This window comes from Cheilinus undulatus, linkage group 8, assembly GCF_018320785.1.
Source record: "Cheilinus undulatus linkage group 8, ASM1832078v1, whole genome shotgun sequence".
Lineage (NCBI taxonomy): Eukaryota > Metazoa > Chordata > Actinopteri > Labriformes > Labridae > Cheilinus > Cheilinus undulatus.
In genome coordinates this window covers 28,854,478-28,870,741 of record NC_054872.1, presented here as the reverse complement: position 1 = coordinate 28,870,741, position 16,264 = coordinate 28,854,478, and the positions used below count along the sequence as shown (strand labels likewise).

The 16,264-nt window shown below is 38.7% G+C and overlaps 1 protein-coding gene across 1 annotated transcript; it reads right to left on the bottom strand.

The window, feature by feature from the left end:
• Positions 1-1,899: 1,899 nt before the first annotated feature.
• On the bottom strand, positions 1,900-15,938 carry tbrg4 (transforming growth factor beta regulator 4). The gene is made up of 11 exons (XM_041794380.1): positions 15,829-15,938; positions 12,473-13,017; positions 12,066-12,386; positions 11,683-11,857; positions 9,697-9,854; positions 9,456-9,566; positions 9,220-9,364; positions 5,592-5,834; positions 3,268-3,379; positions 3,029-3,143; positions 1,900-2,434 (listed from the first exon to the last, which is right to left on the bottom strand). Exons 2-11 carry the CDS (start codon positions 12,896-12,898, stop codon positions 2,333-2,335), a joined length of 1,908 nt encoding a protein of 635 aa, XP_041650314.1. The 5' UTR covers positions 12,899-13,017; positions 15,829-15,938; the 3' UTR covers positions 1,900-2,332.
• Positions 15,939-16,264: the final 326 nt, after the last annotated feature.

Genomic DNA, 16,264 nt, shown 5'->3' with positions numbered 1-16,264 from the left:
GATTTTCCTTATTAAATAAATACAATGCATGTTGAGGAACATGTTCATAAATAGTTCGAATGTTTGTCTAGACATTATTTTCCAGTCTTTTCTTGCTCTTGTCCCACCTTTTTTAGAACATGTTGCAGGCATTAAAATCAGAATGTATGACTAGCTAAGAAAATGTTGAAATGTTGAAAGAAGTGAAAATGAGTTTGAGTTTCAATATCTTTGTCTTTTTGGCTGTATTCAATTTGAAAAGTATTTGCAAACCACTGCATTAGGTTTTATTCACATTGTACAAAATCTCCCAACTATTTCGAACTGGGGTTTGTACTTTTTGTGAAAATTTTAAAAATAAATGTACATGTAGGTTGGTATTGTTGTGCAATGAGCTCTGGGTAGCAATGTCATGTTGTTGCATTGTTCTTCCCACATCTTTCACTAAAACTGCTCTTGGGTTAAAATGATAGAAAAAACTTGAAGAGTGAAACGCCAAGAACAATGTAACCATTTGACATCACGACCATAAGTGCAATGAACAACAACAGCAGCCAAAATGTTAATGTAACTTTGTAGATTTTCAAAGTGAAGAAATCTAGGATGTTTGTGCAGCAAACATATAAAAGATACTAATGTCTTAAATGCAGGGTTCATTTTAAGAAGTGAACGTCCATCAGTGTACTTCATTTTCTTTTCATTCGCCTGGATACAATGGTTGCACACTGCAAACACATCATGCAGCAGATACTATGACCAATGAGTTCAATACTTTTAGTGCAATCTGGGCTCTTTGTCAAGTCCATCAATCGATCAATCCATTAAGCCTTAAAATATTGGAGAGACTGACGTAAGCAGCATGATTCTACATTGTTGCATTATCAGAGCTACAATTCATTGCTATGTGTAATTCCCAATTGCCTTACTCGCTACTGTGGATCTGTTTCATCCTTTGCCCTCTGCTCAGTTTGTCTCCTTTGCTCGGCTCTTGCCTGCAGTCTTGAGTTTTTCTTCGCTCTGACACTTAACAGTGTCTGATGTCAGAATGCTGCTGCTGCTGCCCTTGGTGTTGTGTAAGCAGTCCTAGGTCAGCAATGTGTGCATCTGAGAGTCCTTCACTTGCAACGTCCTTAAAAGAATGCTGTTGATGTTCAACAAGGCAATTGATGCATAGATTCATTAGGGACCAACACATCTGTGACATCTTTTACACACCTTACCACTATATTTTATTTATGTTTTAAATAAACTTTTAATACTGGTCCAGCCACTGGTTGATCAGTATTCCTGGCTACCATTACACCATAAAGAAAAAGGAACACTCCAGCAAAGAAAAGGGTAAGTGAAACGTATAAGACAGGACACGGATACAGAAAAATCCAAGGCACTGAACATCATCCAAGAGTTCAGTTAAATTAATCATGAAGAAATGGAAGCAATATGGCACATTAATAAATCTGCCTGAATCAGGCTGTCCTCCCAAACTGAGTGACCATGCAAGGAGACTAGTGAGAGAGGCCACCAAGACACCTGTAACTACTCTGAGGGAGTAACAAGCCTCAGGAGCTGAGATGGGAGAGACTCTAAATGATGTCACCATTTGGTAGACATATTATCAAGTGATTTTTTTTTCTGAAGACTCCTCTGAAAATCTTCCATAGTCTGATCCAATAGGTATCTAAAAATACTGATGCACCCACAAACATCAGTATGCCAGAGGAGAATGTCATTAGCTGATAGATGTGAAATGAAACATGTTCTTTCTGAATACCACACCACTGATACTCTAATACAGCACAGTCTGATGTTCAAGCCCTATTAAAAGTTGCACAGCATGTATAAACCCAAAATGTCTTCAGTATCCTAAAAGGCATATTCTGCATCTTCTGAAGATTAAAATAAAAACAGAAATAGTAAAAATAGCATTAAAACTGTTTATTCCATCACAAGTTGACACACATTCACAGAGATAATTTAGTTATTTTAATGTTTCCACATTCTGATATTAAACAATTGGATCTAGTTCTTCTGTTTTGACAAGTCACTCTTTCTGGTGGATCATATCATTCCTGCAGATGGGCTCGTCGATGTGTTTATTTCTGTCTTTCTGTGTGCCTCCAAAACCCTCGCTAGTCATCACCATGGAAACAGGGAAAGCCCCATACGTTGCCAAGGGAACCAGAGCAAAAATATGATTTTTTTTTTCCTGACAAAGTACGGGAGAGCTTTTCTGCAATGCCGCTCCACTCTGAGTGTGAGTGTGGGCGTACGTGTGTATTCCCTGTCGTCCAATTTGGGCTGGAAAGCTCTAATTTAGCTGAGTCTGCAGTTTTTGTTGCTCAGACTGATGGGCTCATTTGGCCATGTCCTCCGCCACAGCCTTCCCGATTTTATCCTTCAGGTATGCCACTTTCTGCCAGTCTGTCTTCAGCTCTAGCCACTCATAATACGGTACCTGGAAGAGGACAGAAAGTGTGCATTTGTGAAAATTTCACCCCCTTATTGGCAAATACATACTCATTTAAAGCATCTCAGGACAAAAACAATTCTAAATCCATTTATGATCATATGTTTAAAGAGAGGTGATGATTTTTTTTTCTTCCTGTAGAACCTGAGAGGAAAGTGATGCTACAATAGGCGAAAAAATTTGTCCTAGATGAGGGAATGAGAGTTTGGATTGGCCTAGATGAGGCAGAGCTGTGGCTGGAGCTCTATTTATACCGCAGTCTGCAGAGAGGCCCACCTGACTCTACAGTATAAGGTTCATTGTTTGCATAGCCTCACTGTCAGATAGAGGAGCAGCACTGCTACCTTGGTTTGTTGAAAAATTACTGCCAGTAAACACAATGCAGAATGCTCCTTTCACACTGGCTTCAGTGAGTGTGAAAGAAAAACTGCAATGCAGAGCAAAAATGTGCAATTTAACCTATTAGCAGAGATGGAGAAAATAACTTGGTAACTGTTTAAAAAGGCTTTTACTTTGAAGCAACTACAACACAGTCAATCACTGCTACAAAGCTAGGTAATCCCATCTCCTCCTGTTCACTACCTCCACTGTGATGAAGCCAGCCAGCTGGAGATGTCTCTTCATCATGGTGAAGCGTCCCAGAAGGTCTTTACTCTTCGAGCCAAAGTTTGGAAACTCCCAAGCCAAGAAAGCAAGCCTAACAAAAATGCACAGAGATGAGTGGAACAGAGTGAAAAATAACTCCAGACAACTGGAGCAAAAAAGTGCAGTAAAAAAATCTTCAACAACCCGAGCCTGGATGAATCCCCTGTATGACTCACCGCCGGGCCCCTGCAGGTAAAGCCTGGTTTCCTCCTCCACTGGGTAGATGAGGGGCTTTCAGATGTGACATGTCGACTGGTTTGTTGTCACAATCCACTACCAGCTCACCCTCTGATAAGAGAAGGGCATGCCAGGTGGAAAAAAGGTTTGACTGAATGACACAACAAAACACTTCTTCATCTTTAAGCTTACAAAGAGATTGGCAGGATGCTGTTGACTGTTTAAGCACAGTTTCCTCTAGCAAAACACCCAGGGAAAGTAAAAAATTCTCAGTTTTGTTCATTAAACTTTGTTTGAAACAAGATGGAGCCAAGCGTGTCATATTTATGTTTTAAAAGTTACAGAGAAAAAGAGAATAGCATTCATCATTTTTTAACAATGTAAAAATACAATTGGTTTCACTTATGTTCCTCTATAGCCAATGCACTTAGCAGAACTATCAAACTTAAATAACAGGGGACCTTGGCTTCTTTTTTTTTTTTTTTTACTAAGTTATGGAATTCAAACTGCTGTATAAACTGCTTTTGTGTAGTACAGGGATCTTTAATGTACCTCCCCATGATATGATTTGCTTTACTGAAAGGTAATGTACAGCATCTGTACAGAAACACCTGAATGAGCCAATCACGGACTATGTCTCTGGTAAGAGTATTAACCTGTTAGCAAACAGATATGGCTTCTTGACCTGAAAATCCTCAGGACTCAATTCATAGCTTTCAGTCACATGACCATCATAAAGACCTGGAGAGCACAAAGTGCTTAAGACAGTTGCAGCTGTTCATTGTTCTGGTACATCAGACAAGAACGGAACAACATTCCTCTCCTAAAACTCCAGCGACTGGTCTCCTCACATCCAAGATGTTTACAGACTTGTTAAAAGAGGAGGGGATGCTACATAACAGCAAACTTGAATTCTTGAATTTCCTTCGGGATCAGTAAAGTATCTATCTAAACATCGCCCTGTCCCGAGATGTGTTGCTGCCATAAAATTCAAATTGAGCTAAAATTTTTTCTGGAATGGTAAAATATCTCAGATTCAACATCTGACATGTTGTTTATGTTCTACTGTGAATAAAATATGGGTTTAAGAGATTTTAAAATCACTGCATTCTGTTATTATTTACATTTTACACAGTGCCCCAACTTTTTTTGGAATTGGGGTTGTATTAATTATGATGCACTACATTTATTTACATTTTTTATGGCCATAGGGCATGTGGTTATAGATGGTTATAGATGTGGGCTATAAGAAAAGGCAAAATATGCAACCAATAATACTAACTTTATTTTATTTTTTTTTTGCTTGTTTTGTATTTTATTACATTGGTTTGATGTTTTATCAACATTTTGCTAACTGTCCTTATAACTGAACAATCCTTTAGAAATAAAAGTAATGACAACTGATGCTGTTATAATGTAGCTATTAAGGCTAGAGGCACTGTTGGAGGTGATGAGGGAAAGACTGATGTCAGTTGTAGTGATGATGTATACCCAGTGATACAGTTTTCTTTCACTGTTTGTAAACCTTGTTCATGTACATATAAGTAAATAGCTTTTAGGTGAGTGATTATACCTCAGTTTTTTAGGCATAATTCTGCTGGTGACACCCTCTCTAGGCTGTCACTTGTATGCCTGAGTGGCATGTTCCTATTGGTAGAATACCACTTCAAAAGAATCTACTGCTTCCTAGCTTATGTTTTTTTTTGACTTCTTGATGAAGATTTGAAGCTGAAACCCGACAAAGTGGGTTTTTAACGGTACTCCAAGAAAATAAAGGTATTTTAATGTCTGAAGAGAGTGCCTTGGAGTTTTGACTTGTTAATTCATTAATCACTGTCTCTCATTTAAACAATTTAAAGAATGGTTAAATCACATGAGTGGCTGTCAACTTCTCCCTCATGTATAGCAGTGGAAAGCCATTCTTGCCCACCAGAGGGTGTTTCTGTAAGTGTGAGAGGTCACATGAAAGCTATGAATACTTCTTACTGAACTAAGGCTGAAAAATAAATGACCTTGCCACTGGAAGACTGATGACTTTAAAAAAAAGGAAATGCACATTTTATTCCCTCCTCTCTTAGTGATTTGTTTCCCTTGATGGACCATAGCTGTGTTTAATTTCTTCATATGCAAGGGTCTTATTCATGCTACATGTTGGTTAACTCCCATGTTTAAAAAAGGGACCCTATGACTCTCTGTAAAACCGTTTACAGGGGAAAATTGGATAAATGATGCTTTAAGTCTTATGAACCTCTAGTGATAAAAAACAGCAAACGGTGTTAAATAAGTATAATTTCAGCATTAAGGACCACCTTGGCCATCTTACCAATAGTCCATCCATACACAGTGTCGACCCCGGTGCGAAGTGTCTCTGCTCTCCCACCTACTAAACTCTGTAGAGTCTCCCTCAGACCGCTCTGCAAGGGGGAGAGCGGGGAGCTTCTGGACGGGACCGAGAGTGCACTCAGGGAGGAGTGAGAATCGGAGACATCTGGATGCTCTAAGAGGAGTGTAGCAGCAATGTGGAGGATCTTTAGCTGATAGTTCTCCACTCGAGCTGCACTGCCCTCTACAGAAAGAAAATATCACAGAGAGAAATGAGTATTAACACTCCAAATAGTTATTAATAGCTAATTGTTCCTTTCAAAACATTTACAGGAATGTGTCAGTATTTCATTCCGTGTTTCAATTTTGTAACAGAGCTGGATTTATATGACCATCTGCCTGGAAACTTACTGGTGTTGCACTGCCCCCTACTGAGTAAAAATATTTTGACAGGCAGCCCTCAACCTGCAATATAGCCGATCAGAATTTTCAACTAGAATGAACATATTATTTTTGTATACCACAGCAAATCACTCAAGTTTTAAATCTGCCCAGGGGCTAGGGGTAAACCTGCATGGTAAAGAATTTGAAAAACACTAATATTCACTTTAATAAACAAGATTGTTTTTTTCTCTCATTTCTTTTACCTCTATACCATTTTCTCTTTTTGTTTATTTCTCTAATTATGTAAACTTATTTTATAATCTCTTTCTAAAACCCCCAGCACCATGTTTTACATGGTTTTTATGTGGTGGCACTCGACTCGTTGCATTTTCCTTTAAAAATAAGGGAAATTATAAATGAAAACATGAACCTGAACTAAATTAGAAGTACGTTCTGGCTATTATTCGGAAGTATACACAACTACCGAACAGTGACAATATGGTGGTGGGCAAGGCTGCCCATAAGATGGGATGAAGGGGAGAACTTTCTGCGAGATTAGGGGGTTCATGATCCATTGTAAAATGGATCAATAAAGCCTTTTTGAAGATGTAAACCCCTTTTCTTATAATAGGATCGCAAAAATGGTGGAAATGGTTTAAAAGCTGCAAAAAATGGAAAACATGGGGCAAACAGGCTAATAATGGCAAAAAAACAGGCAAAAAGGTTAAAAATGGAAAAAAAATGTGCAAATATTAGACCTTAAGTGACAGAAAAAGGTTACATGCATTAAAAGTGTAAATATTAGCATAAAGATGTTTAAAGTAGCAAAATGCTAATAGTGGCAAAAAATGGCAAAAACAAGGTTAAGAGTGGTAAAAAAAAAAACATGGAAAAATGAGTTAAACGTGGCAAAAGAAGTGTTTAAAATGGTTGAAATATGTTAAGATTGGCAAGAAGACACATAGTGGCAAACAAGTGTCATAAGTCAGCTAACAGTGACAAAAAAGTGGCAAAATTGGGTTAAACATGGCACAAATTGGCAAATTTGGTTAAAAAGGCAAAAATGGGTGTAAAAATTGAAGTAAAGGTGTTAAAAAGTGGCACAATTAAACTGTTAACATTTGACCCAATAAAATCTTTTATCATCTTCAAACAAAGGAAGCTGTTAGCCATGATGTTAGCACCAATGCTGCTGATCCAATACACAGGTATTGACATAGTAAAGAAATTTTTACTGGGGAGGGCCCCTTCACCTCAATGACCATTGACTTCTGAAATGTAATCCATCCATCCATGTGTCAAAGCGGATGTTTGAGCAAAGTTTGAAGAAAATACCTCAAAGTGTTAAGATATAAGGTTCAGCAATAAGGGGTAGAAAAGGAGGCAGTGACCATGCCCTCTCACCTCTAAATCTAATCAGTTCATTTAAGAGTAGAAATTTTTGCAAACCCAACAAAAGATTCTTTAGACATCACATTCACAAGAATAACCTGAATGGATTAAGGTATGGAAAACACAAAGGTGCACTATCACCAGTAATTAACATGTCCCTTTTTTTGTGACTGACATAATACCAGAAGATACAGTCATGGATGAAAGTACTGGCACCCCTGGAATTTTTCCAGAAAATACACCATTTCTCCCAGAAATTGTTGCAATTACAAATGTTTTTGGTATACATGTGTTTACTGCCTTTATGTGCATTGGAACAACTCAAAAATCTGAAGAAAAAAGACAAAATTGACATAATTTTACACAAAACTCAAAAAATGGGCTGGACAAAATCATGGGCACCTTTTTAAAACTGTGGGTAAATCATTTTATTTCAAGCATGTGATGCTCATTTAAACTCACCTGTGGCAGTAACAGGTGCAGGCACTATAAAAATCACACCTGAAGCCAGTTAGAGTGTATAAAAGTTGACTCAACCTTTGTGTTGTGTGCCTGTGTGTGTCACACCAAGCATGGAGAAGAGCCGAGAATTGTCTGAGGACTTAAGAAGCCAAATTGTAGAAAAATATGAAGAATCTCAAGGTTTCAAGACCATCTCCAGAGATCTTGAAAGTCCTTTGTCCACTGTGCGTAATATAATCAAGAAGTTTATAACCCATGGAACTGTGGCTAATCTCCCTGGACAAGGATGGAAGAGAAAAATTGACAAAAGAATGCAACGCAGGATAGCTGGAATGGTGGATAAACATCCTCAGCCAACTTCCACACAAATTCAGGCTGTCCTGCAGACTGAGGGAGCAAAAGTGTCAGATTGGACCATACGTCGTAATCTGAATGAGATGAAGTGCTATGGCAGGAGACCCAAGGAGAACCCCACTGCTGACAAAGAGACATAAGAAAGCCAGACTGGAGTTTGCAAAAATGTACCCGAGTAAGCCTCAATCCTTCTGGGAGAACATTTTGAGGACAGATGAGACTATCAAAAAATTTTTGGCCGCAATGTAGGGCCTAGTGTCAGAAAGCTGGGTCTGCGTCAGAGGTCATGGGTGTTCCAGCAGGACAATGACCCCAAACATACCTCAAAAAGCACCAAGAAATGGCTGGAGACAAAGCGCTGGAGAGTTCTGAAGTGGCCAGCAATGAGTCTGGATCTAAATCCCATTGAACACCTATGAAGAGATCTCAAAACTGCAGTTGCAAGAAGCACCCTTCAAATCTGAGAGACCTGGAGCAGTTGGCAAAAGAAGAGTGGTCCAAAATTCCAGCTGAGAGGTGTAAGAAGCTTGTTGATGGTTCAAGGAAGCAATTGGTTTCAGTTATTTTTTCCAAGGGTGTGCAACCAAATATTAAGTTGAGGGTGCCAATAATTTTGTCCATTTTTTGAGTTTTGTGTAAAATTATGTCAATTTTGTCATTTTTCTTCAGATTTTTTGTGTTGTTCCAGTGCACATAAAGGCAGTAAACAAATGTATACCAAAAACATTTGTAATTGCAACAATTTCTGGGAGAAATGGTGTATTTTCTGGAAAAATTCCAGGGGTGCCAATACTTTCGTCCATGACTGTATCTGTCGAAAACCTTTCGCTCTCTGTCTCTTTGCTAAGAATGTGATGGTCAGTGGACTCCCTTCAGTTAAGGGGACTTTTTAAAGGTTTTCTATTGAGGCCTCACTCACATTTTCTTTTTGCCTCAGGAAAACCATGGGAAAACACCTCAGAGGAGGCTATTCTTACCAAATACTGGAACCAGCAGTTTACTGGAAGAGAATGAATGCTAACAGCACTGTCTCTTACCTGATAGTTTAGTAAGGTGGCTCTGCTGAGTAAGTGGAATGAGGTAATGAGGCTTAGCCTGCTGTAGCACACACAGAGCCCAAACTACATCTGTCTGCAAGAAGGGCTCCAGGCCTGAGAGAGAGTCCTCCAGCACAGAGTGAACCTTTGCAAAAAGGCAAGCATTGAGAATACTTTTAGAATAGAAGTAAAAGCCACATATAAAGTCAACAGACGACCTTTGGTGCCATCAGTACCTTAGTATAAAACTCTTCTCCTTTGCTGGGCTGAAAGTTAAGTCTGGCGAATGTCATGAGTAGATTACAAAGCTGAAGAGTGCTGTACTCCTTACTGTTGACTGTGTAGTGCTGGGGGAAAAAAATACAAAGTTACACAATGGAAGAGGAAAATATGATACTAAGTTACGATTAAAGGGAAATTAAGCATTTTTTTAATTCACTGAAGTTACACCTAAAAAAAAAAAACTGTGCGACTGACCTCGGCAAAGGCCTCAAAAAGAGGCAAGTGGAGCCACTTGAGGAAGCCGAATGACTTAGCACAGCGTGTGACATCAAGAGAGATGAGCTCAGGAACTCTAGGTAATAACTCTGCTGCCATTCGCTGAAAAACCTGAGTCTGGTTGAAGTTCAACTTCCCTGGAGAGGAGTTAAGACAAATTTGTCACAGTTAGCAGTATGCATCAAGTTACCCGTCCATTCTTGACCTTAGTTGGCCAGTAATGAGAGCGTGACATTGACGAGCATGGTGCTACTCCAAAAGTTAGCTTTTTCAAATGAGAGTGCTGTTAGTGCAACTAATGGCAAAGGGTGTGTATGAGCAAAAAATAGCAACCATGGACTCAGGCCTTAATCTGTTGCAACCTTTCATAAGAAATGTAATGCTCATAAGGACTGAGTATGGAAAACAGTGTGATCAAGTAAATAAATATTCCTTTTAGAAAAACATTAAATATGTTAAAAGATGAGAAAAAAGCAAGTTCTCACATAAGGGAGTTAAACGTCTGTACAAATGGAAATTGACTAACTTTCTGTGGACTAGTTTATTTTTCTCTGATTCTCTGGGGTGTATTTCCACTCTGGACTTTAAAGACTAAGATAATCTTATATGAAAAGTTCAAAATGTAGGATAACTACAAAAATAAAACAGTCTGTGAACAGTCAGAGTTTCTCTGATGACCACTCAACTAGGAACAGGCGGTAATACAGTAATATCATATCCTGGGGTATTAAAAAATAGCCACGGTATGCATTAATTACCGTCATGACGACGGCGATGAGTAATATGCGCACATTTATAACAAAAGCCTTAAGAAAATGTGTCTTTTTAACCAGCAGCACCACTGTCTGTGAGTGAAGATGCTGTAACAGTAATGAAAGAACTCCTCTTAATGATGTTGGGCCAATTTGGGAAAAAAAAAAACGTGCACATATGTACCAGTGCATAGATACTTATACGCCATAGCTTAGTACAGCTCTGGCACCACGATGCTATTCTCTAAAATCAAAATTATTAAACTTGTGCCGTTTACTTTAATGTGCTCCACCACAGTGTGAGTTTAAAAACATTTGAATTCTTCTTTCTGGGTGTAGATAAGTAATGAGAAACTGTGAAGTATATTAATATCCACAGGTGCAGCACCTGTAACCTGCAGCAGCCACACCAGGCACAATTAAAATCATCGAAGGTTTTAAAAAATGTTTAAACTTACTTTTGCCTATTTTTATGTGACATATAGATGGCGTTTATCAGTGCTTTTTGCTTAATTTAGCCATTAAATTATTCTATAACAGATAGTGAGCTTGTGGCAGGACGAAATAAATAGCCTGATATTTACGAACTAAATAGGCTGATATTTAAGTCCAATCTTTATCTCTTTACAAACAGATGGAACATGACTTCACATTCCAAGATCCTATATGAGACAGTTGATTATCATTTCTCATATAACTTCTGGGAGGAAGGGAAGGAAGAGGGAGGAAAAGAGCACATGTACTGTATGAGCCTCAGATGAGAGAGGAAAGAGGGTGAAACTTCATCTGCTCTTCTGTCCTGATGGAACTTATGTCTTCAAGTTTAATTAAAGCATAAGAGCAAAGCTTCAACTACACATCACTTTCAGTGCTCCTGTAAACATTGCCTTATAATCGTGGGTTTTTTTTAGACTCAAAGCATTTTGATAAAATGGATTAAAAGAAGCACTATAGAGGTGCACGTTCGTCTCACTGTGCTTGCACATGCACGCCAACGAGTGCTGGTATGACGTGGCTTTTAAACACCTGGCGGTGGTACCATATACCCCGGTAAAATTTAGGGAAAGTAGGACAGCATCAAGAAAAGAATACTGCACAATCCTACATTCAACAATCACAGAGTGTCGGAAAATAAGACTTTAATTTAACAAGCACCTTAGCCCTGCTTAATGTAAATATCCTAGCAGTATAAAGACATAATAAGTGCAAATACCATATACAAAGGCCATATCCAGGATCAGAGAGGTGGTGAAGTCTGCTGAAGGTTTCTGCAGTAGGTAGTAGGACAGAGCTCTCAGCAGCGGGACAGATCTGTGTTTCTGAGAGGCCAGAGATAGACAAACTTTACGAATATCATCCACTGAGAAGCTCTCAGCCAGCTCCAAAGCCTGAAAGATAGAAGGATAAATAGGTGGTACAATAGTTTAAATTCACATTCGCTTTATATTGTTTAACACACTTCAAAAGGTCTTGTGTTATTATCTGTCAATTCTGCCTTCAGAAGGAAATAGTTTTCAGTTTGTGATTAAGTCCTGACATGTTTACTGCTATTCTTACTTTGTTTCACATGCTAACATGCATTTTTGATTCCCTTACCTTGTCCTCCAGTTTTTCTAACAGGGTAGGTGACATTCGATGTCCTTTCATGATGAGACTAGTGACAGTTTTAGTGTCATCGATTTCAGTCCAGCGCAGTTCCAACTGTTTCAATGCAGTGTTCACTATGTTCACATCCTGCACAGCTTTCCTGTTTGCTCCCCATTCTACAAGGAAGGTCAGGTGTTTGCAGGATAGCCTGCGGATTCTCCACAGGACCTCATTCTGGACAGAACTGAGCACTGGCTCAGTGCTGGGGGTATGTATGATCCAGAGAGCTCGCAAGACAGACACTAGGCTGCTGTTCCACACTTTATTCACCTGGAAGTTAAACACATGAAATACATTAGGAATGCTATGGATATTAGGTGGGCACAGATACTCTCCTCTGGGTCTGGCTTCCTTACCGCCTGAGCGACAGTGTTGATTATGTTCAGTAGCCTTGGATCTGTCATCATGTCTGGTGCTTGTTTCTTAAAATCTCTATTTGTCTTTTGTACCAACTGAGCCCATTTTACTAGAGCATTAGCAGCCTGTTGACTACTTCCTCCATACTCCGCCCATGCCAGCAGGATGCTTTCTGGATCTTCTGCCTTTTCCACCAACTCATCCAGCTGCGTGCGTGCAGGCGTGTCTAGGTGTTTTTCGTCCTTAGGAACTGTCCTTCCTTCACACATTAACCTCTCTGTGACCCATGGCCAGCCCTGAGCTCTCTGCACCTCTGCAGGCTCAACCACAGCTAGAGGCAGGCGGGCAGCAGCAGTAGCAGCTGGAGCCTGGGAGGAGGCCCTGCAGAACAGACGGGCATACCTGCCTAAGAGGCGGCTGGCCATCAGGCCTCAGAGACAAGACAGAGCCCACAGGTAGGGGAGGAAAGAAAAAGGTTCTCACAACTGGGTAGTCAGGGTCACCATCTCATGTTCAACTTGCAGAGGGGCAGTAGAGAGTTCAGCTGAAGGTTAGAAAGACAGTGTCAGGTTTAAAGAAACATTTCAGCAATGAACTAAGACTGACATGATAGCAGAATGTCAAACTTGCGTTGCTTAGTGTCAAAGCTTTGCAGTTACAAGTGCATTAACCAGATGTCAAACCAGGTGCTGTTCTAGGCCACCATGGTCAATAGTGTGTGTCTGAATTAACAGTTTTGTATGACTGAAAGTGTTTGAAACACTGCCAGGTAACACTGATCTGATGGGAGACTTGAATGCAACTGAATGCCACAGGACTGTCTGCTAGAGGCAAGCGTAAATACTTTGGCATAAAATAACAGAAATACTGCAACAAGTCCAGAGTAGTGTCTGGCACTAAATTGTGACAGAGGAGCTTAAGTAAGGAATGCACGATATAATCAGCATGGTGTTATTGGTATCACAAGATAAAACTTAAAATAGTTCATTATTGGAATCATGGGAGTGGAATGTTTCTGCCAATATTGACATCTGATAGAGAGAATGAAACTGATTGAGTTTATGCAGCTACCATAGACCTTCTTCAGCTAAAGATCTTTATTTCATCCTCATTCATTAAAGTTTACTGTCAGACTTTAGTTTAAGTCTGAAATAAAGTTAGAGTCATTTCTTCTTGAGAGGATTTAGCTCTTTGTCAGATTTGTTTCAATGATCCACCCTACAAACCTGTAATGCAAACAATAAATCAATTGTTTGAAAGTATAAGCTCCATTAAAAAGGGCACCATTTTATTTAGGTTTCCAGAGCTTAATGTATGTCAGCAGGTTGTTACAGTGTTTGGAGCTCTAAAAACGGCACAATAACACTTGGTTAAACGGCTACTATACAACAAGAACAAAATGTATTTTTTAACAATAATGTAAAAATGCATTTTGCATATAATGTGCATATAATCTAACGTAATCAATTAAGTTTTCATTATTGAATGTCTGTATTTAAAGAAAAAGGATTACATCTATCATTTAGAGTAGAATCAAACATTTTTTTTTCTGGTTTTCATATTGGATAAAAAGGTTTTTTGAGCATATTGGATATTGAAAAAAAAAAAAAAAAAAGACATTTTCCCTCCCAGGCCAAGATCACCAAAATATTTAGAACTTTAGGCAGGTCATTGGTAGAGGAAAATCTTTTTTTCCCAAAATATAACAATGACAAAATTTCAAAGACAACTTTTTAGTCAAATGTGTTTCAGAGGTAAATGGTTTGATATCAGTGTCACTAGAGGTTGTTTTTCACTTCCTGTCACAAGAATTCAAGCTATCGAACTGTTAAGTATAGAGGTATGAGAATAAGGACTGTTTTTTAGTCAGATATCGCAAATTTAACAAGTAAACTGTTTTTGACATGAAATGTCGCAGAAACTCTCCCAATAGGTTTTTGCTCAAACAATTCCAATAAAGAAAAGTAGAATATCTTGGTTATCTTAGTAAGCCTTTATGTTAGTGGTTCTCAAGTGGTGATTTGGGACCCAAACATGGGCTTCAAAGCTGTTTCCAGTGAGTTGTGAATACGTGTCAGGAAATTAGATGTGTCAAAAATGTCTATGATGTGCCTAGCCCCAAGAGGACACTGCATCCATCCTTTTTTTTAGGTTTTCCTGTGATGGTGAGTAATTTTGGGTTTTTCTTTCCAGAAGACCAACTTATTTATATCCTTTTCCACGTATAACAAAGAAAGTTTTTCCAAGGCATTTATGACATTCCTAAAAAAGACAACTAAACTATCTTGGGAAATTGCAACGTTTGCATGCGTGTTCTTCTGTAATGATGTACTTTTTAAACATGCTTGATCGATCCTTTACTTTTTTCAGGTTTTGTTCCATTTAGTGTTCAAACTGCAATAATCTGAATCACATATTTGAGTGATTGATGTTTCTTTTTCCATCGTGATTCCTCATAAGGAGGTAATGGGGAGTCCTGATGTCTGACCAGTAGAGTGCATCTGTGTTATGCTATCGATAATTCACTGTTTGCATGGTTTAAAACCAAACATTAATACTCATTGTTATATCGAACTGTATTTTAAAGATTAGATAGATAATGTGAGGGAATTTGAGAAATAATCTTTGCAGTTATTTTATCTTTGTCTTCATGGTTTGTATTTTAGCTGTCATTATGTTTTATCATTCCTGTTGCTTTAACAATGATTTTCCATTTCCATGGCCCTTTGATACTGTTATTTGTGTTGAATTTTGTTTGTATGTGCTTAACCCGGGAAGAGCAGTTGCTACTTTAATAGAGGCATACAGATTAAAAAAACAATAAAATAATTAGAAAATCGTTAAAATAAAGGAGGGTGTGTCGTTATAAATCCGTCGTGTTGTAAACAACGTTTCACAATTTTGACATACCTATATGAACTGAATCTCCATTTTACAAATGTAATTCAATATTCAACTCTAGAACTTTAATGAAACATAATACTAAGGTATTTGTGAGAGTACAGTTATAAAAGGGGGTACTGATTGTGTAACCATAACGCAGGCACAGTAGCTATCATGCACCAAGGTTATGTCACACAGTATTATTAGCCATATCTGCAGCGTTGACTGTCACATAACTAACATAATAATCACGTTGTGATTATAAAAACTGAAAGAAACCGGAGCAGCAAAGCAGATCTTAGGCTGTCATGTAACATGTCAATCCTGACCTTGTCGCGGTGAACAAGAGTAAAAATGAAACACCGCTAAACAACAGAGCCTCGCTCCTCCTCCTGTCTACAGTTTTATTTGCAGAGGTAACAGGTAAATGGATTCATGACAACAAAAACAATCAAGAGGACAAATAACTCACCGATATTTAACGATAACTTTGGTTAAAACCTGTTCACATGGACCATTCTGTCAAAGACCGTCGCAAGATGATGACATAACGAAGCGGTATCATATGACCCGCGGACACGGCTCTGATTGGCTGAAAGTGTATGACTCTGCTGTGGTCTGTTCCAGAGCCTTTTAATATTTGCGTTTAATTGTCTTGTCAATGGCACTGGTCTGGACTCTACAGAGGAACTAACAAGCTCACATTTGGACCGTATATTTCTGTTTTCTAACGCCTGTGGGTCGGCCCCGTTTTCTGTCACAACTGGCGCTACAGACATCACATTTAAAAAATAAACTGAGACTAGATATCCCACAAATTGCGCAGTTTATCAGGCTAGCTTTAGAGAGGACCTTACATTTTGGCTTTCCTACAACATAGCGATAAATTCAGCAATGAAATTTCTGCA